Source organism: Dama dama, chromosome 20 (assembly GCF_033118175.1).
Source record: "Dama dama isolate Ldn47 chromosome 20, ASM3311817v1, whole genome shotgun sequence".
NCBI classification, from domain to species: domain Eukaryota; kingdom Metazoa; phylum Chordata; class Mammalia; order Artiodactyla; family Cervidae; genus Dama; species Dama dama.
This window is the reverse complement of record NC_083700.1, coordinates 57,085,474-57,108,966: the sequence shown is the minus strand read 5'-3', so window position 1 is coordinate 57,108,966 and position 23,493 is coordinate 57,085,474. Positions and strand designations below refer to the sequence as shown.

At 35.9% G+C, this 23,493-nt stretch overlaps 1 protein-coding gene across 1 annotated transcript in view; it reads right to left on the bottom strand.

Annotated features, from left to right (window-relative positions):
• Positions 1–23,493, bottom strand: part of COL24A1 (collagen type XXIV alpha 1 chain) — a 368,161-nt gene that overhangs the window by 19,308 nt on the left and 325,360 nt on the right. The window contains exons 49-55 of the mRNA XM_061121489.1: positions 20,892–20,999; positions 19,140–19,247; positions 18,991–19,044; positions 18,362–18,424; positions 15,319–15,372; positions 12,557–12,592; positions 103–138 (exon numbers count right to left, since the gene is read on the bottom strand). Coding sequence (XP_060977472.1) covers positions 103–138; positions 12,557–12,592; positions 15,319–15,372; positions 18,362–18,424; positions 18,991–19,044; positions 19,140–19,247; positions 20,892–20,999 — 459 coding nt within the window. The remainder of the gene's footprint in view (positions 1–102; positions 139–12,556; positions 12,593–15,318; positions 15,373–18,361; positions 18,425–18,990; positions 19,045–19,139; positions 19,248–20,891; positions 21,000–23,493) is intronic.

The window sequence follows — 23,493 nt, the reverse complement described above, 5'->3', positions numbered from 1 at the left end:
TAATACAAAAAAAAAAAAAAAATTAAGTACTTAGTAGATATCTCAAACCAAACAGGCACATAAGTATCAATGGTAAACAGATATACATGTAAATAAACTCACTGGAGGCCCTGGTTGACCTCTTGGTCCTTGGGGACCCTAGGAGAAATGGAGACAAAACACAATATGTATACATTATAATTTTGGTTTGGTATAAACAAAACTACTAAGATTCAACTGCTATCATTGCCTTTTTGTATGAGGCAAGTGATAAGATTCAAAGTTATTTTAGTATTTTGAGGTTGTATGTTCTTGAATTCAGCTATCACCCACATTCATGAACAAGCTGTATATATACTCTCATGTTTTGTTGATACTACTAGAAACCAAACTTATTAAACTGAGAAATGTAAAATTTAAAAATGTTAATTACAACTACATTTTCCCTGTTATTTCTATCTACCATTCACCTAATGGTAAAAAAAGGAACTTCAATGTTCTTGTGAAAAAGTGAAAGTGTTAGTCGTTCATTCATGTCTGACTCTTTGCGACCCCATGGACTATAGCCCACCAGGCTCATCTGTCAATGGAATTCTCCAGACAAGAATACTGGAGTGGTTAGTCATTCCCTTCTCCAGGGGATCTTCCCAACCCAGGAATTGAACCTGGGTCTCCTGCATTGCAGGCAGATTCTTTACTTGTCTGAGCCACCAGGAAGTCCAGCATCCTTAGACATCTCCTTTTCCTTCAACATCTAACTATAACCTACTACTCTTGATCTGATCCCCAAATCTTTCCCAAAGACTACCACTCCATCCTTACAGTAAATGTCCTGGTTTAGTGCTGATCACACTATGGACTATGTTTGTGTCTCCTCCTACATTCATACACTGAAGCCCTAGTCTCCAATGTGATGATATTTAAAGGTAGGGGTCTTGTGGAGCTAATTAAATCATGTGGAGCCTCTGAATTGCAGTGCCCTTATAAAGAGATAAAATGGAGAGATGATCTTTCTCTACATGTGAGGCTGTAGTAAGAAGGCAGCTATCTGCAAACCAGGTGGAGAACCTCCACTGGACATTGAATCTGTTAGCACCGTGATCTTGGATCTCCCAGTCTCCAGAACAATGAAAAATAACGTTTGCTGTTTAAGCCATCTAGCCCATGGCAATTAGGTATAGAAGCCCTAGCTAAGATCATGTGACTAATTTGACTTCCTGACTTTTTCCTTTCTACTATGCTAACTACATTCTACTTATAAAATAGAAATCTAAATATATTATTGTTTAATTAAAATCATCCAATGGCTTTTTACTGCTTAGTGAATAAAGTATAAATTTCTTATCAGTTAAATACAAAAGTACATGTTCTTAGTCAATGTGCACCCCTGCCTTTTCAAGAACTTATTTTTTCTGGAACTTATTTCCACTTACTCTCCTCAACACATCCTTCACTCCATCTCTAACCAGCTTCTTGTGGATCTCTGAATAATCCAAGTTCTATCACACATGCATTCTTTTGCATATACTATTTCCTTGATCAGGAATGCTCCTCCTTCCCTTTTCTATTTAATCCCCATTCCTCTTCCAATACTTGCTTAAAACTCTCTACCCACCTTGACACCTTCCTCCTGTTCAACTAACCACTTAGGCATTCCTGTGGACCTTTAAAAGTGTCTTCAGTTCAGTTCAGCCCAAGGGACTACCACAGTTCAAAAGTATCAATTCTTCTATGCTCAGCTTTCGGTAATGCCATCCAGCCATCTCATCCTCTGTCCCCTTCTCCTCCTGCCCCAATCCCTCCCAGAATCAGGGTCTTTTCCAATGAGTCAACTCTTTGCATGAGGTGGCCAAAGTATTGGAGTTTCAGCTTCAGCATCAGTCCTTCCAATGAACACCCAGGACTGATCTCCTTTAGGATGGACTGGTTGGATCTTGCAATCCATGGGACTCTCAAGAGTCTTCTCTAACACCATAGTTCAAAAGCATCAATTTTTCGGCTCTCAGCTTTCTTTACAGTCCAACTCTCACATCCATACATGACCACTGGAAAAACCATAGCCTTGACTAGACGGACCTTTGTTGGCAAAGTAATGTCTCTGCTTTTAAATATGCATCTAGGTTGGTCATAACTTTCCTTCCAAGGAGTAAGCGTCTTTTAATTTCATGGCTGCAGTCACCATCTGCAGTGATTTTGGAGCCCAGAAAAATAAAGTCTGACACTGCTTCCATTATTTCCCCATCTATTTCCCATGAAGTGATGGGACCAGATGCCATGATCTTTCTGAATGTTGAGCTTTAAGCCAACTTTTCCACTCTCCTCTTTCACTTTCATCAAGAGGTGACCACCCTTTAATTTTCTAGAACAGGAACACTGCCTGATACACAGCAGGTATTCAAAGATAGTTAACAAATGAATGATGTTAAAATTAACTAGTATTAGTTTAGAAATTAAAAATAGTTAAACATTTAACTATTCTATTTTCTAAACTAATATAGTTTGGTATATAGTAAAATATGAAAAGTTATGCTGACATTTTTCAAAATGAACAATAGTAATCACTGTAAAGAACGCTCAAAATTTAACTTACTTGATGGTCAACTGAATGTTAAAACTACATTGATTCAAATTCAGGTTATGGTTAAAAGATGACAAAGCAAAATTTATCCTCAACTGAGTTTTGGGTAATCTTGATACTATGCTTGATTAAGTATCTTTTATGCCAAAACTGTCAATTCTAAATATACTGTGACAAGAAGAACAAAGAACACGTAGTAACTTAAAAAGGATAGAGGACTCCAACACCATGTCTGCTGGACATTTCTTAGTTTGCATGGTTTATGATTACAATTTAAAGCAGAAAATGCATAAAACTTTTACCCCAGAAGCTGCATGATAAGTTAGAGAAGTTTTATGTTGCACATAGCCTTTTAAATATACAGAGGCTCAGAGTGAAGCTGGCTGTGTAAGTTTCTCCATTTTGGATCAACATTGTAAAAATAAACTTTTTACCCTACTTAGCATATTTCTGACATTTGGAAAATTGCACTGAAGGTTTAGTACAAAATATCTATCTTATCTTTGAAAAAGCTTTTTGTCATAGAAAGAAGAAAATATTTTTACTGAGCTTGTTATCTAGAACAACTCAGATCACCACAAATATGACAAAATGAAATAAATTCAAACTAAACAAGACAGGGCAGGACAACCCCAATGAAATAAGTGCACAGAATAAGGCCAAGTAAAACAAATTATTATTCCAACAATAAAATATTTATTAGTTTCATTCTTTTACCTAACCCACTACTAAGGAAAAGTGACTCACTTTCTCTAGATATTATGTAAATAAGTATGTAAAGAATGTTATCATACAGTTTATAATAAAACTACAATTGTCTATGTTAATTTCCTATAAGATAAATCAAATAATGTGAATAATTATGGATGTTATTTGGCTATAGTGAAAGCACTACCTTTGAAAATAAATTCCCTCTCCATTTAATACCATATGATCCTTCAAAAGTAACATTCTTTTTCATTAAACTTGAAAAATACTGGTAAGTGTATGTCCTTAAACCTCAGCATGTTAGATTTTGCCTTTATGAAAATGCAGTCTTGATTTTGTTTCAGGATCATCTTTCCTTTAGGCTGGCCTAGGTAGAGAGAGCTTCCCTTTCCTAATTTAAATACAGAAACCCGACTGATAGGATGTTTAGCAGCATCAGTGGTCTCCATACAATAGACACCACTTGCAACTCTCTCTTTTCTGCAGTTGTAACAAAAATGTCTCCACACACTGCCAAATGTCTTATGGGTAGGGATGCAATATGGTTCCTGGTTGAGAACCACTGGTTTAGTGGGTTTAATTAGGAGTTTAGAAATATTAAATAAGACTATTAGACAGCTGGAGAAGGAAATGGCAACCCACTCCAGTATTCTTGCCTGGGAAATCCTATGGACAGAGGCACCTAGGGGGCTACTGTCTGTGGAGTTGCAAAAGAGTTGGACAGGACTTAGTGACTAAACAACAACAATTATTAGACAGCAGTGTAATTAAGATGGAATGAGTGAATTATAATACATAGCAAAATAACTGCATATCAGGAGTCCATTAATATGGAATCTGTATGTGAGTGGCCAGGCTACTCTTAATGTAGGTGGGAGGTGTATACATACCATTTTCCTTACACAAGCTGCCCCTGACCCTTATTTTCTGAGAGGTACTATGATTAATAGAAAAGCACGCGATTTGGGAGAACTGAGCTCTGGTCTTATCTACGTACCTAATTAACAGTATGCTCTTGGAGGAGTTGTACATTTGGATCTAGAATATCTCAACTGTAACATAATAGGTTTGGTAAAGATAATCTCCAAGATTCACTTTAGAATTGTGATTTTTCAAGCTTTTTATCAATTTTATTCTTAATGTTTTCTATCAGGAGAAAGAAGGTTATATATGTATACAAATTGAGAACTTTAATTTTGACATCTGTGTGAATGTAAGGAGAGTGTGTACTTGAATTAAAAGAGTTTGATAATTTTTCATTTGAATAAATTATACATTCTATGAATTTTAAAAAGAATCACATATTGTATATGCTTCAAATATAAGGCAGGTTTGGCCTTGGACTACAAAATGAAGCAGGGCAAAGGCTAACAGTTTTGCCAAGAGAACACACTGGTCATGGCAAACATCTTCCAACACAAGATATGATTATACACACGGACATCAAAAGATGGTCAAGACAGAAATCAGATTGATTACTTTTTTTGGCAGCCAAAGATGGAGAAGCTGAATATAGTTAACCAAAACAAGACCAGGAGCTGACTGTGGCTCAGATCATGAACTCCTTATTGCCAAATTAAGACTTAAATTTAAAAAAGTAGGGAAAACCACTAGACCATTCAGGTATGACCTAAATCAAATCCCTTATGATTATACAGTGGAAGTCACAGATTCAAGGGATTAGATCTGATAGACAGACTGCCTGAAGAAGTATGGACAGAGGCTCATAACACTGTACAGTAGGCAGTGATTGCAACCATCCCCAAGAGAAGTAGTGCAAAAAGGGAAAATGGTTATCTGAGGAGGCCTTACAAATAGCTGAGAAAAGAAGAGAAGCAAAAGGCAAAGAAGAAAATGAAAGATATAGTGATCTGAATGCAGAGTTGCAAAGAACAGGAGAGATAAGAAAGCCTTCCTAAATGATCAATGCAAAGAACTAGAGGAAAACAATAGAACATGAAAGACTAGAGATCTCTTCAAGAAAATTAGAGATACCAAGGGAACATTTCATGCAAAGATGGGCACAATAAAGGACAGAAATAATATGGACCTAACACAAGCAGAAGATATTAAGAAGAAGTGGCAAGAATACACAGAAGAACTATACAAAAGAGATCCTAATGACCCAGATAACTATGATGGTGTGATCACTCACCTAGAGCCAGGCATCCTGGAATGCAAAGTCAAGTGGGCCTTAGGAAGCATCACTGCAGAAAAAAGCTAGTGAAGGTGATGGAATTCCAGCTGAGCTATTTCAAATCCTAAAATATGATTCTGTGAAAGTTCTGTACTCAATATGCCAGCAAATTTGGAAAACTCAGCAGTGGCCACAGGACTGGAAAAAGTCAGTTTTCATTCCAATCCCAAAGAAAGGCAACACCAAAGAATGCTCAAACTACTGTACAGTTGTACTCATCTCACACACTAGCAAAGTAATGCTCAAAATCCTCCAAGTTAGGCTTCAACAGTATGTGAACCCTGAACTGAGAACTTGCAGATGTTCAAGCTGGATTTAGAAAAGTCAGAGGAACCAGAGATCAAATTGCCAATATCTGTTGGATCACAGAAAAAGCAAGACAGTTCCAGAAAAACATTTCATGTCTGCTTCATTGACTAGGCTAAAGTCTTTGACTGTGTGGATCACAACAAACTGGAAGAGATGAGAATACCAGACTACTTTATCTGCCTCCTGAGAAGCCTATATGCAGGTCAAGAAGCAACAGTTAAAACCGGACATGGAACAATGGACTGGTTCAAAATTGGGAAAGGAATATGTCAAGGCTGTATATTGTCACCCTTCTTATTTAACTTTATATGCAGAGTACATCATGTGAAATGCTGGGCTGGATGAAACACAAGCTGGAATCAAGACTGCTGTGAGAAATAGCAATACATAGATATGCAGATGACTCCACTCTTACAGCAGAAAGCAAAGAGAAATTAAAGAGCCTCTTGATGAAGGTAAAAGAGGAGAGTGGAAAAGCTCACTTAAAACTCAACATTCAAAAAATGAAGATCATGGCATCTGGTCCCATCACTTCATGGCAAATAGATGGGGAAACAATGGAAATAGTGACAGACTTTATTTTTGGGGGCTCCAAAATCACTACAGATGGTGACTGCAGCCATGAAATTAAAAGATGCTTGCTCCTTGGAAGAAAAGGTATGAAAAACCTAGACAACATATTAAAAAACAGACATTACTTTGCCAACAAAGGTCTGTACACTCAAAGCTATGATTTTTCCAGTAGTCAAGTATGGATGTGAGATTGGACCGTATAAAGAAGGCTGAGTGCTGAAGAACTGATGCTTTTGAACTGTGGTGTTGGAGAAGATTCTTGAGAGTTCCATGGACTACAAGGAGATCAAACCAGCCAATCCTGAAGGAAATCAATCCTGAATATTCATTGGAAGGACTGATGCTGAACTGAAGCTTCAATACTTTGGCCACTTAATGTGAAGAGCTGACTTATTAGAAAAGACCCTGAGACTGGGAAAGATTGAAGGCAGGAGGAGAAGGGGACCATAGATGAAGAGATGGTTGGATGGCATCACTGACTCAATGGATATGAGTTTGAGCAAGCCCTGGGAGTTGGTGATGGACAGGGAAGCCTGGCATGCTGCAGTTCATGGGGTCACAAAGAGTTGGACACCACTGTGCAACTGAGGATCAACAATGCTCAAATTCTTAATTTTTTAATGTTTAGGACATATTTCCCCATAACTTAGTTTTTTCCTTACAATGCTTAAAACATCCTCTTGTTTTTCAAACTGGGGGAAAGATAATTCTGCTAATCGAGAATTGTGAAACATTTAGACATAATATTTGAAAAAGTGTTAATCAAACTCTCCAAGATTTTGCTAATTTTCATTAAACAATACAATATGAAAATGAAGCAGCTAATCTAAAAATTCATGCTGGATGCTGTTCATTTTTTGCTACTTCTGTGGCTTTTATTTTTTTTAGTTGGAGGCTAATTACTTCACAACATTTCAGTGGGTTTTGTCATACATTGACATGAATCAGCCATGGAGTTACATGTATTCCCCATCCCGATCCCCCCTCCCACCTCCCTCTCTACCCGCTCCCTCTGGGTCTTCCCAGTGCACCAGGCCCGAGCACTGGTCTCATGCATCCCACCTGGGCTGGTGATCTGTTTCACTATAGATAATATACATGCTGTTCTTTCGAAACATCCCACCCTCACCTTCTCCCACAGAGTCTAAAAGTCTGTTCTAGACTTCTGTGTCTCTTTTTCTGTTTTGCATATAGGGTTATCATTACCATCTTTCTAAATTCCATATATATGTGTTAGTATACTGTATTGGTCTTCATCTTTCTGGCTTACTTCACTCTGTATAATGGGCTCCAGTTTCATCCATCTCATTAGAACTGATTCAAATGAATTCTTTTTAATGGCTGAGTAATATTCCATTATGTATATGTACCATAGCTTCCTTATCTGTTCGTCTGCTGATGGGCATCTAGGTTGCTTCCATGTCCTGGCTATTATAAACAGTGCTGCGATGAACATTGGGGTGCACGTGTCTCTTTCAGATCTGGTTTCCTCAGTGTGTATGCCCAGAAGTGGGATTGCTGGGTCATATGGCAGTTCTAATTCCAGTTTTTTAAGAAATCTCCACACTGTTTTCCATAGTGGCTGTACTAGTTTGCATTCCCAACAACAGTGTAAGAGGGTTCCCTTTTCTCCACACCCTCTCCAGCATTTATTGCTTGTAGACTTTTGGATAGCAGCCATCCTGACTGGCGTGTAATGGTACCTCATTGTGGTTTTGATTTGCATTTCTCTGATAATGAGTGATGTTGAGCATCTTTTTCATGTGTTTGTTAGCCATCTGTATGTCTTCTTTGGAGAAATGTCTGTTTAGTTCTTTGGCCCATTTTTTGATTGGGTCATTTATTTTTCTGGACTTGAGCTGCAGGAGTTGCTTGTATATTTTTGAGATTAATCCTTTGTCTGTTTCTTCATTTGCTATTATTTTCTCCCAATCTGAGGGCTGTCTTTTCACCTTACTTATAGTTTCCTTTGTTGTGCAAAAGCTTTGAAGTTTCATTAGGTCCCATTTGTTTAGTTTTGCTTTTATTTCCAATATTCTGGGAGGTGGGTCATAGAGGATCTTGCTGTGATTTATGTCGGAGAGTGTTTTTCCTATGTTCTCCTCTAGGAGTTTTATAGTTTCTGGTCTTACATTTAGATCTTTTATCCATTTTGAGTTTATTTTTGTGTATGGTGTTAGAAAGTGTTCTAGTTTCATGCTTTTACAAGTGGTTGACCAGTTTTCCCAGCACCACTTGTTAAAGAGGTTGTCTTTTTTCCATTGTATATCTTTGCCTCCTTTGTCAAAGATAAGGTGTCCATAGGTTCATGGATTTATCTCTGGGCTTTCTATTCTGTTCCATTGATCTATATTTCTGTCTTTGAGCCAGTACCATGCTGTCTTGATGACTGTGGCTTTGTAGTAGAGTCTGAAGTCAGGCAGGTTGATTCCTCCAGTTCCATTCTTCTTTCTCAAGATTACTTTGGCTATTCGAGGTTTTAAGTCAAATGTTTCAGATTGTGATATTTCATCATAATTGTTTTTGGATGACTGACACTAGTATATTACTTCTAGTATGAGTTTAACTTTTAAAATAATTTATCCCAATATTTCCAGCAATCCTCTTTGCATTACTTACTTATCAAATATTACTCAATCATGTTCTAAATGTGTTTGAGGCTCTCATGAAAATCAAGAGATTTTTATAAGCTTTCAGGATTAATTTGCTATTAACATGATAGTTCTGAAGAAGAGGGAGAGATGGGAGTTGTAGCGCTACCCACTAGGGAGTTTTCTCAGGATGTCATCAAACTCTGACTCAGTTGAGCATGTATTTATGAATCCAGGGACTTATTTTTAAAACAGTCCACAGGGAGACAGACATGGGACAAATATAGAATAGAAAAGTAAGCCTTTCATGTAAAGGAATATAGAAATAGTTCTCTTAGTGGTGTAGGACTTATTTGGGGTCATTACTATAGTTAACAATGTTAAACTGTGGAAGATATAAAGCTTCCTAACCAGGAAATCCAAATTCACACTAATAGGTATACTTTTCATATGTTGTGTAATGAGCTCCCCACCTCTTTTTTTTAAAGAATCATGATTTGGTCTTGGTACAAGACTTGGTAAGACTTGGTAAGTCTCAGATGAACACTGGGGTGCACGTGTCTCTTTCAGATCTGGTTTCCTCAGTGTGTATGCCCAGAAGTGGGATTGCTGGGTCATATGGCAGTTCTATTTCCAGTTTTTTAAGAAATCTCCACTTTTTAATTTTAGGGAACAGCATTTATTTATTTATCAGTTCATTTCTCAAACACTATCTACTATGTGGTAGGCTTTATTCTAGACACTGATAACCAGTGTATCAAAGTTCTCTGCTCTCAAGTTTATATTCTAGCAGAGGAGATAGAAAATGAATACTTTCAAATAGCACTAACTGCTATCAGTAAAACAAAACAGGAATATTGTGAAAGAGAATGACCAGGGGTAACAAGACCACATGGCCATGAAAGGCTTCTCTAAGATGATATTTGAACACAGACCTGAATAGTGAGAGAAGAACCAGTCATTTAAAGAGCAGGTGAAAGAATTCTCTAGATAAAAAGCAAGCATGTTCCAAAGAACAGAGATAAGTTCAGTAGAGTTGGTAAGGAGAAAGTGGTGTGTCTTGAGTTGGGAGAGGCAAGTAGGGTCTAGTCCATGCAGGACACTGTAAGCCACAGTAAGGAATTTAGATTTTTTCTAGTATAAGGAAGAGTAACAAGGAGGTTTTAAAAGGGAACTGATATAGTCTGATTTATACTTTAATGATATCACTCTAACTGCTATGTAGAGAATGTATTACAGTGAAGAAAAGTGGAGGGAGCGGAAAGAAGCCAGGAGTCTAGGGGAGACACTATGGAGATGTGGACAATGGTGCCAGTGATGAAGAATGAGGTGGAAGGATTCAGAATAGAAATCTGATCTGACTGGAACTAACATGTGCTGTATGAAGGGCTTATTAATTTTCTTTTTGTTAGAATCATAGACTGAGAGCTGGAAGGGAATTTAAAGGTATGTATTCTAATTCCATACTCAGTGCAGGAATACCAGTGCAGGAAACTCAGAGAGACAGTCATTAGACTGCTTGTGACACACTATTTCACAAAACCATCTTGTTTTAAAGCAGCTCAATATTATACTGAGCTGAAATTCACTCCAGCATTCCATTCATTACTCAATCTGTATCTACTTTGTGATAATTATGTGCTGGGTATTATAACACACTGGGAATTAGATGGTATCAAATACACTTCGTGCCCTCAGGGAACTCACTGTCTCTCAGAGAGCTTAACACAGACATTGAAAATTCAATAAATAAATCATTTAAATTTTATCCTCTAGAGTTACTCATTATATGTATTCTTTCTTCCTTTCAAATATTTAAAATTCAAATGTTGTATCTCCCCTCATCTGTATTCTAGGGAGGGGAAATGTAATAAGCAGAAAATGAAATAGATATGCAGTATGTCAGGCTTTAAGGTGACAGGTTAAGGAAAGATAAGGAATCTCAGGCAGGTGGAGGCATTGCTGTTTGTTTCAGACATTGCTGTTTGTCTGAAAGATCCTCTCTGATAAGAGAACATTCAAGTAAGGACTGACAAACAGTTGCCAGGCATTGCACTAGGTCCTGGGGACTAACTTTATGTCCATGGGTGGCAACTGGGTGAGGCTAAAATCAGCAAATCTACCTCCAGCAAATTAAATTGCAACCTGAAGATGAGTAGGAACTACAGGGGTAAAGAATTGGGCAAGACAAAGCAGGTGCAAAACCCAGGAAGTGAAGAGAGAGCAAAAAGAACAAGGAGAGGGAATGACTGGGCTCCTCGTTATATCACTGATCTGAGAAAATCCTTCTCTGAATGTGTTTTAATTCTGTCCATGTTCCCCTTTGGGAATGACTGGTATCATTATCTGCTTTATTCTAGATGCCATATCTCTATTAGTGCAACCAGCGATTTCAGGCTTAGTCCACTGAATTTGGACTATATATATATATACGGTAATCCATCAGAGCCACTGACTTTCTTTACACATGCAATGCCTGTGACAATCACTGTCACAGGTACTCGAGGCGTCCTACTCTTGACAGAGCTTATGCTCTAACCACAGTAATAGCAGAGAATAGATCAGGGAGACAGTTGGAGACAGGTATGGAAAATGGCCTGTCTCTGTCAAGCCTCCTTGCTTTTTCTTTCTCCTTTAAACTGCTCCTGGGGTATATAGCTTCATTGTGTACGAACACCCTTGCTTCCTGCTACAGTAAGTCTGCTGAGAAAATATAAGGGACAAATTAAATACATCTGTTTTAATGCCCTTTGAGAATTCTTCAGCAGTCTAAAAATCACATAAATTCCATTTTCCAGCAAACTAATACAGTTTACTTAGTCTGAACCCCAAGCATACCCCTGTGGTGAAAAGCAAAAAAATCTCAGCTGTCACTATATAATCTCATTACCTTATAAGCAAGGCTTTACTGCTATCTTCCAGTTTATTCCTATGTGCCTTCTGTACCTGGGTTCAATACCCCTCACTTCACTCCATGCCTGTCCTCTGTTTGTGCTGCTGCTGTAATAAGTTCTGCTGTAAAGTGGCCCCTTTACAAAGCATCTTCTTTAACTTGGAAGAACTGACATTCTAGAAAAGTAAGAAACAGTGCCAGGGTAAGTCACTTAGTGTGAAAATGCTGTGTACCTTTTGCCATCCTCTCACCATTGTTTCCAGGTGGCTGAAATATATTGCGTTGTACAAAGAGTTCGTTTGGGTTTTCCTGTCAGACGGTTATGGAATTCCAGTATAATACAACTAATGAGCTGCTTCTGCTTTGCAGCCCTCTAGGGCTCTGACCGAATCTAGTGGCATAGATCTAAAGTGACTCAACAGTCGTCCTGTTCTGGCACCAGTGTAGAAAGCTTACACCTCCTCTTCTGATGCATGACAAGGCAAAATATTCCATTTCACACAGTGATTTGGAAAGAATGTGACTGGCAGGTTCTTAAACATTAGGGCTTACCAAGTTTCACTGCAATACACGATATAGGTTAGCTCTACTTCCTGAAAATTATAATTTTATTTTCACTCCACAAGTATCAGAGATGTCATAATGAAAAAGTCAAAAGAAGTCCTTGCTCTCATGGAGGTTAAAACAGTGACAAGTGATACTATAACCACAAATTTAGATAAACTTACAGTTTCGCCTCTAAAGCCTTTTTCACCTCTGGGTCCCTGAAAGACAAAAGAAAATGTTAGTTTATTTTTTATCAAATGTACTTGAGGCTGTATACAGAAACATGATAATTTATGGGTTTTTTTCCTTATCTAGCAAGACTTATTTAGTTAAATTTACATAAATTCTAGTTTTCTTATGTTAAGCGAAGCAAAACAAAAACAAATACACTGTATTGATTCATCATATCTGTTTTGCTATTCCTAGTCTTACTTTAAAGTGAGGTGTTACGCTATTAATTCATTCAATTAAGTCAAATCAGCTGATCTGATAATCAAATGCAAAATAATTTAGAAAGGAAATTAACAGATTAAATTCTTCTATATCTGTTTTCCTCGGCCTTTTAAAACCTTGCTTCCAGGGTGGTTTCCTTCTACTCTTTTATCATCTTTTTTAAAATCCTTGTTCTGAGCTACATCCTACAATTTTCTTTCTTTCCTTTTTTTTTAAAAATTCATCAGAGATTTTTAAAAAATTGGGTGAAATAGGGTTCCAATTTCTTACAGCAGTAGTAAGACTAAAAGGAATTTTGTCCTCCTTCCCAATCACTGGGGTAGGAATGGGTGTGTGGTTGATCAAAAGACATGAAAAAAAAATATGGGAGAATTCTTGAAAAGTTTTATTTTTCCCAAGACAGGGATATAGATCACTTTTTCACTTTGGATAATCATATCTAGATGTGATAACTGAGAAATTGTAGTCATTTGCCCTAAACCTAATTATGAAGATAACATTTAGGATGGCAGAATAGAGATGTGGAAATGGTCTCGGATAACAAGGTTAAGTCACCAAATACACCAAATCTGAAGCCCTTCCTAACTCTGAGATTCCCATAGTAAGATATAAGTTTCCTTATTGTTAAAGGCAGTTTGATTTAGGGTTCCTATTACTTGCAGCCCAAATCATACTGATATACCATTTTCCTTATAATTAAATTCCCATGTAGTCTGAGATCTAATCCCAGGCTCTAAACTGCTATAATGATCTGTTGTTTGTACTAGCACATAGTTTCATTTACAAAGACTTTGAAATAATGTTTTCTTATTTGGAAGAGCAAGTCCTCCATCCCCCACCACTATTTTTTTCCACAATGTGTTTTGACCATTCTCAAATGCTTATTCTTTCATAGTGAACTTTCCTTAGAAGTTTCTTCTGAGAATAGAAAAAAATAGAAGATGGAAAAAATTTGATGTGCATGCTGAACATTATAAGGGCCTTTAAGAACTATCTATAAACAAAACACAGTAAGATATTTTAATTGAGCCACTTCTTTATCATATTTTCCTTGACCAATTAATACTTCACATTTTTGATGGAAGAGAACAATCATCCCATAATCAGAACAGTATGTGTTCCTTAGCTTGCAGAAGAACCACCCACTGAAATATGAGACTTCTCCCACTTACAACCTCCCACTTAGACTATATAGCTCTGAGTGGTAAATGCTGCAAATCTAGAGAAATAGTGAGTTACACATTTCATTTTTTTAAAAATCAGAAAGCCAATGACTTTGGTGGTGAATTCTTCTCTAAATTTATCAATGAGAATACTGACACTTAATATTTGAAGGATTCTGTTTTATATTTTTAAACTCTGGTCTCTCTATATATCACACTTTCAAATGATTCAAAATACTGATTCCTTGCAGAGAATGAATCTTTCCTTTCCAAGTCTCAATTTTCCTCTTGTGTGTTTATACTATTTAGTATTGTAAAACCCTTCCATGACTACCTCACCATTCACTGTCTTATTTTCCTATTTTATTTCATAGCAAGATTCCCTAAGGCACTGGCATACATCAACTGTCTCAACTTCCTCTCCAGACATTGCTTGAATGGAGTAGAAAGAGCACTGCTCTTGAAGTAGGAAATATTATCTATGTTATTCACTGCCTGTATCATCTTAAATAATGAAGTGAACCTTCATAAATTCATGTTTACTCCTGTCCTGAATGCAAATAACCATACATGCTCCAAAGTCTTCTTAAGAATTTGGGAAGACCCAGAGGAATTGGGTGGAGAGGGAGGTGGGAGGGGGGATCGGGATGGGGAATACATGTAACTCCATGGCTGATTCATGTCAATGTATGACAAAACCCACTGAAATGTTGTGAAGTAATTAGCCTCCAACTAATAAAAATAAATGAAAAAAAAAGAAAGGAAAAAAAAAAGAATTTGAGAAAAGTTATTATTACATATTTTTATTTACTTCCTTTCTCAGTGCAAGCTGTACTCCATCTTCTGCTGCAATTTATCCTCTTAAAGATCACTGTTAGCTACTCCTTTCTGGAAACTGACCTTAATCTTGTGCTTTTCTGGGTTTTCTGCTATTTCCACCAACTATTTCTTTCTTTTATAAGAGTGAGTACTTTTAAAGACTCAAATCTTGGCTGTCTGTCTATCTTTTCTTACTCTCTCTCTTTCAGAAAATAGATTCTTTTTATTGCTTTCCTGATTATGATGCTCAACCCCTCCCCACCCCGACCAGTTCTATTTTCCTTTCTCAATTCCAGTTTTAAGTGCCTACCTCACTATATGTATCTTCTTCATTACATTTGATCTCTTAATTCTTAGGAATAACTTTTAGATGAAAATGTACATTTTTGCCCTTGCTTCTCAAATACCCAGAGTGATTCCTTGTGGATTACTCTAGAATAGGATTAAATTAAAAAAGAAAAGAAAATGGAAAAAAAAAAAAAAAAAGACCTGTATTGCAACGAACTTACAGTTCTACCTGTTGGACCTATTATACCTTCTTTGCCAAAGGGGCCAGTGTTTCCCTGTTGAGATAAAAAAAAAGAAAAGAAAAGAAAACAAGTCAGTTTCATTGCCAGTATAATTCAGAAAAATTCTAGAAAATGTCTTGCACAATAGCAAAATAGTCCATGTCCACATAATTCCAGTTTTTATTACAAAATCTTATGGTGTTATCAGAAATCATAGTAATTTTGATCTGAATAAATTCTGCATATTAGTATAATTTTCCATGGAGGAGAATTAACCTATAATTTCTAACAAGCTGGGAAATCGGTATTGCAATTTTTATTTGGTGATAGTTTCAATGATGCCATTTTATATGTATGCATTGCATAACAAATGCAATTGCTTTAAAAGAAGACTACAGAGGGTCATGTATATAATTTTAAATAAATTTATTTACAGATGTTGAAGGAGCAACTGTCTAAGTGGCGTGCAGCGTGGAGTTGATAGAAATTATGGGAAAGGACCAGAGGGCATCCTTATGACCAATTAAACTTGATTCCTTCATCAGAAATAAGAATGCCTAATTCACAGGGCCATTGTAAGAATTAAATGTGAAAACAAGTTTCAAAGTGTAAGCTGCTACTGGATTATGAAGATAACTTTGAATAAGCTGTATGTCTAGTCAACTCCTCCCAAAGATGGAGCGTGTCATTTCTTAATAAATACAAAATACTTACTTTAGCTATTTTCCCTCAACCCCTATTCCCACTCCCACTGGCTGCAAATTTCAGTGTCTCTAGCTCCACTTGACCTGGAATATATAAATGTGAATATCTAACAGGCTTTCTCTTTGTCCATCTCCTGCCAAGGCACAGAAAATACTATCAATGGAGGTAATTATAATGCTATGCAGTCTACTGATTCATATCAATGTATGACAAAACCCACTGAAATGTTGTGAAGTAATTAGCCTCCAACTAATAAAAAAAATAAATAAATTAAAAAAAAACTTTAACATTAAGTTGGCTTAGAATGAGAGAAATTATCCAATACTCTAAAAAGTAAATGTAATGAAATCACATTAAACATGAAGATCTACTTTAAGTGATAATTTTATAACATGGTACACAAATCTCAAAGATTTACAATCAAGAGGCTTGATTTCTTAACCTAATCAAATATATCCTCTATACTGGCTTATTACTGGAAAAAAAAGTCAGTAAAGCTTTAATCTAATAAATTTGACCATGATCTATCTGAAACAATGATTTATTTTTTAAAATTTCAGAGGTATATATAAACTCTAGAAAGAGTATACCCAAAGAGCAAAATACTGTTTATTTTTATCTAAATGTGTTCAAAAGATGAAGTGCTATGGTATTAACTACCTAAACATAACTTTGAAATGGATAAGAATTAATCTAGATATCCTACATTAATTTATTTAACCACCAAATATTGGTTATTGAGCAAGCACTAGGCACTAGGTCACTTAATATTCATCCTACTTTTCAATCATGCAACTAGCAAGCAACCTCTAATATATTATTCAGTCAATCAGATGTGGATTCAAATAATGATTCCTTTACATACTAGCCATATATGGCATTCAGCAAATCACCTTGTGGAGATTTAGTTTCCTTATCAGAAAAATAGAGATAATAGCTTCTCTCATGGGACTTTTATAAGGAATAAATGATATAAGGACAAAAACTGAACAGCAGTATTTTTTACATAATAGTTTTTTGCTAAATATTAATCTAGCAAGACTTTTCACTTGTCTCTATAATCACTTAATAAAGGAACATTTACAATTATAATTTATTTGTGAGCTAGTTACCAAAACTTTATTATTGTAGAGCTGATAAAATTTCTGGAGCTACAAAGCAGTATAGGCTTAGATCCTGGCTTACAGACACACAGCACCTAGTATGACTCTGCTTAGGACAGAGGCTAGACAAGCAGCCAACTTCTCTTTGACAATATCAAGAAAAGATTTAATTACCTGAGAACTTATTTGCACCTGGAGAAGTGTTGAAAGGGCTCTATAAATAAACATTTCCCATGACAACACTGCTTTTTGTATTATGGAAAACAATTTATTGGAACAGTTAGGGGAGGGGTGTAGGGTTTCTAAAAATTGACTTTACATTTAATATTTGCACAAGACAGTGGTTTTCAGTTGTTAAGTCTTCAAGATTCAATCCTCTTATGCCTGAACTGCTCACCTTCCTCTCTCCTCTCTCCACTCCTGCTTTAGCAGCTGCTATTAGTCATAGAGGGGCTTCCCTGGTGGCTTAGACGGTAAAGAAGCTGCCTGCATTAGTCATAGAGGAGCTACTACTACATTCAAACCAATGCTGCTTTTTTTTTTTTTAACCTTTTTTTCTCTATAGTTTATAGATCATCTCATCAATTAGGAGAGTGTGGTTAATAAAAACAAAACTAAGAAAGCAAGGAAACAAAAATAACCAATAACTGCTGGTGACTTATCTATGCTATTAATATTTATTTTCTTTACAGTTTACAATTTCAGGCACTAAACAACTAATTGGAGTTCTTCTGAGCCCTGATCTTTCCAACTCTTTAATTAATTCCTCATCACTCTCTAGGGATACCCACCCCTGAGCAGAGCGATTGGGAAACATTTTTCAAAGTGTGGTCTGAGGAACTCAGGTCATAGACAAGTCTCCTCCAGGTGGTACATGAGGGTGGTCTCTAGTTCCTGGTCATATTAATGCTTATAACATGAAACCACTTTATGTTTTTGTTCCTGGTGTAAGTTAATAAATACATTATCCAGTAGTCATATTAATCCCCCCCCCCCTTTTTTTTAAAGTAAGAACCAAGAAGCATGGGTGGTCTGCACGGTCTTTCGTTCAAACTAATATATGAACTAACAGAGGTTGAGAACCTCTCTGCATGTGCTCTAATGAATTTCTATTTTTAAAGTAATTTTATTAAGTTATTAATTTGAAGTATATTATTTGTAGAATTTATAACCCTAATTCCTGCAATGAGCAAAGAAATACAATATATGGGAAGGCAGAATGACTTCATACTTACCCTCTGTCCAACAGGGCCTTTAGGACCTGATATTCCAACAATGCCAGCATCTCCCTCGGGACCCTAGAAACATGATTTAAAAAAAGCCAAAATATGAACATTTTACACTTGAAATAACCTTGTACCAATCTATTAAGAACTGGCCCTTAAAAAATGGAACATGATAGTTAATGATGTACAGGCTGAAGTATTTTGGAGGAATTGTACTGAGGTCTACAACTGTCTTTGAAATATATCAAAACTGGACTGAGATAGAGGGAGATAGGAATAGCTGGTTGGATGGGTAAATAATAAAGTGAGTAAAATGTTATTGTAGAATATAGGTAATAGGTATATGCATGTTAACTCATTCTCTCAACTTTATGGTATGTTTGAAATTTTTCATAGTAAAATGTTTGGAAAAACAGAAGATACAGAAGCAAATTATTCAATAAAACTGCTAGGAAAATATATAGTTACATAAGTTTTAAAATTAACATTCAAAACTCAATTATATAATTCCATACCAACTGAAATTTTGCCGATTAAAAAAGAAAACAGAAGCTCAAGTCAGAGATTAAATATTGGTATTTCAACACCTTTTTTTTTTTCTAGATAACTAGAGACCAGTTGAAAATATGTAAGCATACTTTGGGACCTGGGAATCCTTGGAAACCCGTCAAACCTTGAATACCATGTTCTCCCTGTAATGTGAACAGAAATGATTATCATTATTGTATGATGGTGGCCTGGTATGCAGAATAATAAGTGCTCGGTGAATTTCTGAGTTGGCACCTACAGGTTGCCCTTTCATGCCAGACTCTCCACATGGTCCTTGATCACCTTGTGCCCCTTGGTAACCTCTTTTACCTGGAATTCCAGGTTGACCAGGCAGCCCTTGTTCACCCTATGGACAAAAAAAAAAAAAAAAAAAGAAAGGTAATCTTGACTTTAGAACCTATAAACACATTATTTTAAAATGAAACCTAAATTCTGGCCCATCCTCAAGCATAGTACAAGGCACTGGGGAAGTCAAAATCTGCATGATCATTCTCCCCACCAATATTCTCCACATACATAATATTTGATTACAATGAACAAGAAATGTGGCAGTAGGGGAAAGAGAATTCCAGAGATTGTGGTCATGACTATGGAAAGAGGAGGAGAGAGGGGGCCTGCAAGTGTGGGAGCAGGATAGTGGGGCTACAGAGAGGGTGTGGTATGTGCGGGGGTGTTTGTATGTGATGGAGCTTGTGTTTTATTTGAATGGAAATTATTTTGCTGTGTTTTCTTTACCATACAGAGATGATTCAGCTGATACCACAAACAGAGCAGACTCTCTTGAAATGTGAACCCTGGTTTTTGCCATGATTATTTTTTTCAGTTCCATCATTAAGAAATTTCCATTATCTGTTTCCCAAGATTCCTTTAATACCAAGCCTCTTTATCCCATAAAAGTTCCTCTTAAAGATATAATTATTGTTATTTTGTTTTTAAAAGTCAAGTATTTTAAAATATATTTTTATTTTGTTTTTGAAATAAGAGTTGTAATAGCTTTTACAATTTCTAAAAGTTAGAAATCATGTTCAATTTGTAGATAAGGTAATGAAAAATGATGCTTGGTAAACTCTGACTAAAGCTTTCAGATTAGCAAGTTATCCTTCACTGTCTTGAGATAAAGATAAGCTTTGGGACTCGACAAATTGGATCTTTTTTTTTTTTTTCCAGATTCACACAAAAGAGGTAGTGATTTTATTTCTTTTCCCAATTTTAGCATTTGCTCAGCTATCTTTTTTTAGTGGAAAGGGATATTCATGGTATAAACATTAACAGGCTCAAACTGTAAATAATAGGTTGCTGAGTCATCTTTTTCAGAATACCTCAAAATTCTTCAGAAGTGAAGTCTTGACAATCAAATTAAGAGATAATAATGATGAGGGTGCCAATGTCTTAATCCTGGTCTTTTATGAAACTGCATTAGATATTGCTCTAATATCTTGGTTGTCTGGGTCAAATCTACAATACATTGAGATATTTCTAAGAGAGGTTTTGTATGGAAAGCCCATTAACATGTGACAACACTCCTTGCAATGAAGATTAATTAATGCAGGACAATTACTATCACTTTGGCTTTAAGAAATAATCTGTGTGCTTATCATATTTGTTAATTAGGTGGTTAGGTTCAGACTTAGTGGAACAGGAAGTGTACCTGAGAAAATATGTAACTGGAAGTAAATAAGATTTTTCTGTTTTGGAGGAGAAGGTAGATGACAGAAAAGGAAGCAGAGACAAAATGAGTCAAAGAACATTTTTATAAAGCACCACTAATCCTGGGTTAATAAGTTGTTCCAGCAAATTACATGCTCTGTGGCTATCATGGGAGATGGCTATGTCAAGGCCATGCACTCTCCTTTTTTCCTCATGTGTTTTTTATTATTGGCCAAATTTAATTACAAGCTGTCAATCTCACCATCCTGTGATCTAGTCAATAAACTCAGGGCCAGGAGAGATGGTCTATACTGCTTATCCATCTGAACAAACATGCAAGTACCTTCGGTCCTTGAACTCCCGGGCTTCCTGGTGGGCCTGACGAACCCTTTGCTCCTTGAGGACCCAGAGACCCAGTCAGTCCTGTTCTTCCTGGGCTGCCTCTGATGCCCTAAAAAACAGATAAGAAATGAGGACTGGGGTAGTTCTTAGGATATCCATCCAGAGGCTCAATAAGTGAGGGAAGGATTGGTGTGCTGAAAAGCTGCCACTGATACCCTGCCCAAGTTTGGGAGTTACCCTGGGCTGCTTTCGCAAATAAACGAAATGCTTAAATGATGTTTTGGCTTACCCAAAATCTCTAATTATAGTTCATATAATGGTCTTGGGTTTTTAAAATAAAAATACCCAGGCAGTACAAAGTCCACCAGTGTCTCCTGACTAAAGAGCTTAGATATGAAGCAGATTTGTTGTATTCTAACCTTTCGTATGACACTCTGGTGTGCATGACAACTCTGATAACTGATTAGTGTATCCTTAAGAAGGATATTCTTCTTATTGTGGTCATTATTTCTCAATATATACAAATACCAAATCACTATACTGTACACTTGAAACTTATATAACATTATATTAACATTTCACTAAAAAAATAATATTCTCTTTCAATTGCATGATTCTAGAAAATTTGCTTCAAATAGCTTAATTACAAATAAAGTTAAGTAAGTAAACAATATTTCCTCAAAGCCAAATCCTAAAACAAGGATTTTTGTAGAGCTTGTGAGTGAAGGATAGTTATTAATTTTCATATGTTTAAAAAATCAAAGGAAGAATAACATTTCAAGACATAGAAATTATATGAAATTAGTTTCCATATCTATAAACAAAGCTCATTCATTTATATACTGTCTGTGACTGTTTTGTGCTAAAATGGAAATGTTCAGTAGTTGTAGCAGAGGCTCAATGGCACGTATTACTTCCCACCTCTGATTGTTGCACTGCAAATTCCTATGATGCAATTATAAATTGACAAGTGCTTTGAGCAGAACATATATTGACTTGCTGTGAGATTTTATTATCACTGCATATCCACTGTATCAAAACAAAAAAAGAAGAAAAAAGTCGACTTTGAATGTTGTATTTTTAAGGCACAGTGGAATGTGGATTACTTTGTGATCAAGCGAGATGTCAAAGTTTTGTGTTTATTTGTGATAACACTAGAGCTGTGCTTAAAAAAATACTATATACATCAACACTATTATACCAAGCACTTGACACAATATTCCCACTTCACAGAAATGTAACAGAAAAATTAGGAAAACTAAAATGGAGTATCTCATCACAATAAAAAATTCTTCTCAAAAATTTGAAATGGAGTTGCAACTAAAGTGAAGTTTATAAGTGGTTCATTTGTTAGTCCAACAATGAAAGTCGCTTATTGATAGACAATTAAATCATGCAGCAAAAATAAACTTGTTTGTTAGCCTTTTGGCAAGAACAGTTGCTTGAAATGTCAAGGACATGGGAGTACTATCAATAATCAATTAAAAATCAAGGCAAATATTTCCAAGTGGTTTTCCTTGCCTCTTGATCAATTGATAGATGTTAGTAATACTACTATTTATTTGAGGAATCAATGCTGAGTTTGAAGTGTCTGCAAAGTTAACCCCTATGAATAGTTGGTGGAGTAATTATAGCTAAGAGTAACTTCAAGTAAGTTAAAAAACTAAATCAGTACAGCCTGATGTGGAATCTGCTACAATGTGATGATTGACAGCAACAGATCAGAAAAAGATGAACTAGACAAATTAACAAAACTTGTGAATAAGTTAAGATATTTAGAGCCATGATTATTCATTGTATTTTATTCACCACCAGGTACTCTGAGGAAAATACTTGAATCTACAATATGTTATTGAGCCAGTACTGTCACGAGTGAACTCCATTGACTCTTGTAAATTTAACTTTCAGTGGTTTTGTGAATTTTTTTTGTCAAAATAGAAAGTGAATTTCTTGACTCTAATATGCAGCAGTTTGATGGCTTTGCAGGAATAAAGCTTTACTGGACTTTTTGAGATTAAGGCTCAAGTTTTTTTTTTTTTTTTTTTATTAGAACTGTCCTCAACCTCTATTACTAATGATATGTGGTTTTAGAAATTAAATTTTGCTGAAGATTTATTCAATATTTATCTGTGAATTCAACCCAAAACTGCAAGGCAAAATAATGCTCACGAGTGAAACATAGTGTGATAAACTCATCTTGATGACAACTATTTGAATCACAAGTAGTTCAAACAGCTTTATACACTTCCTCTGAAAAATTAAAACAAGTGAGATCTTCATTTCCACAAAAATTTTTGGTGGGTAGATATTCTGAGCTCAAAAACTTTTAGTAGCATTTTTCAGATCTAGATGCAAGAAATTTCTCTATTTCAAAATGAATTTAACTATATGAGGAGTTTCAACCGAAACTTCAACTGGAAATAACTAATGTACAACATAATGACATGCCTAAAAGGCAACTATCAAGAGAAGAACTTAGCAGAATTTTATAAATTCTTTCCAAGCAATGAATATGCTAGATTAAAATCATATGCTCATGAACTGCAATATTTGGCAGTACATATCTATGTGAAAAAAATGTTCAAAGATGAAATATGTAAGAC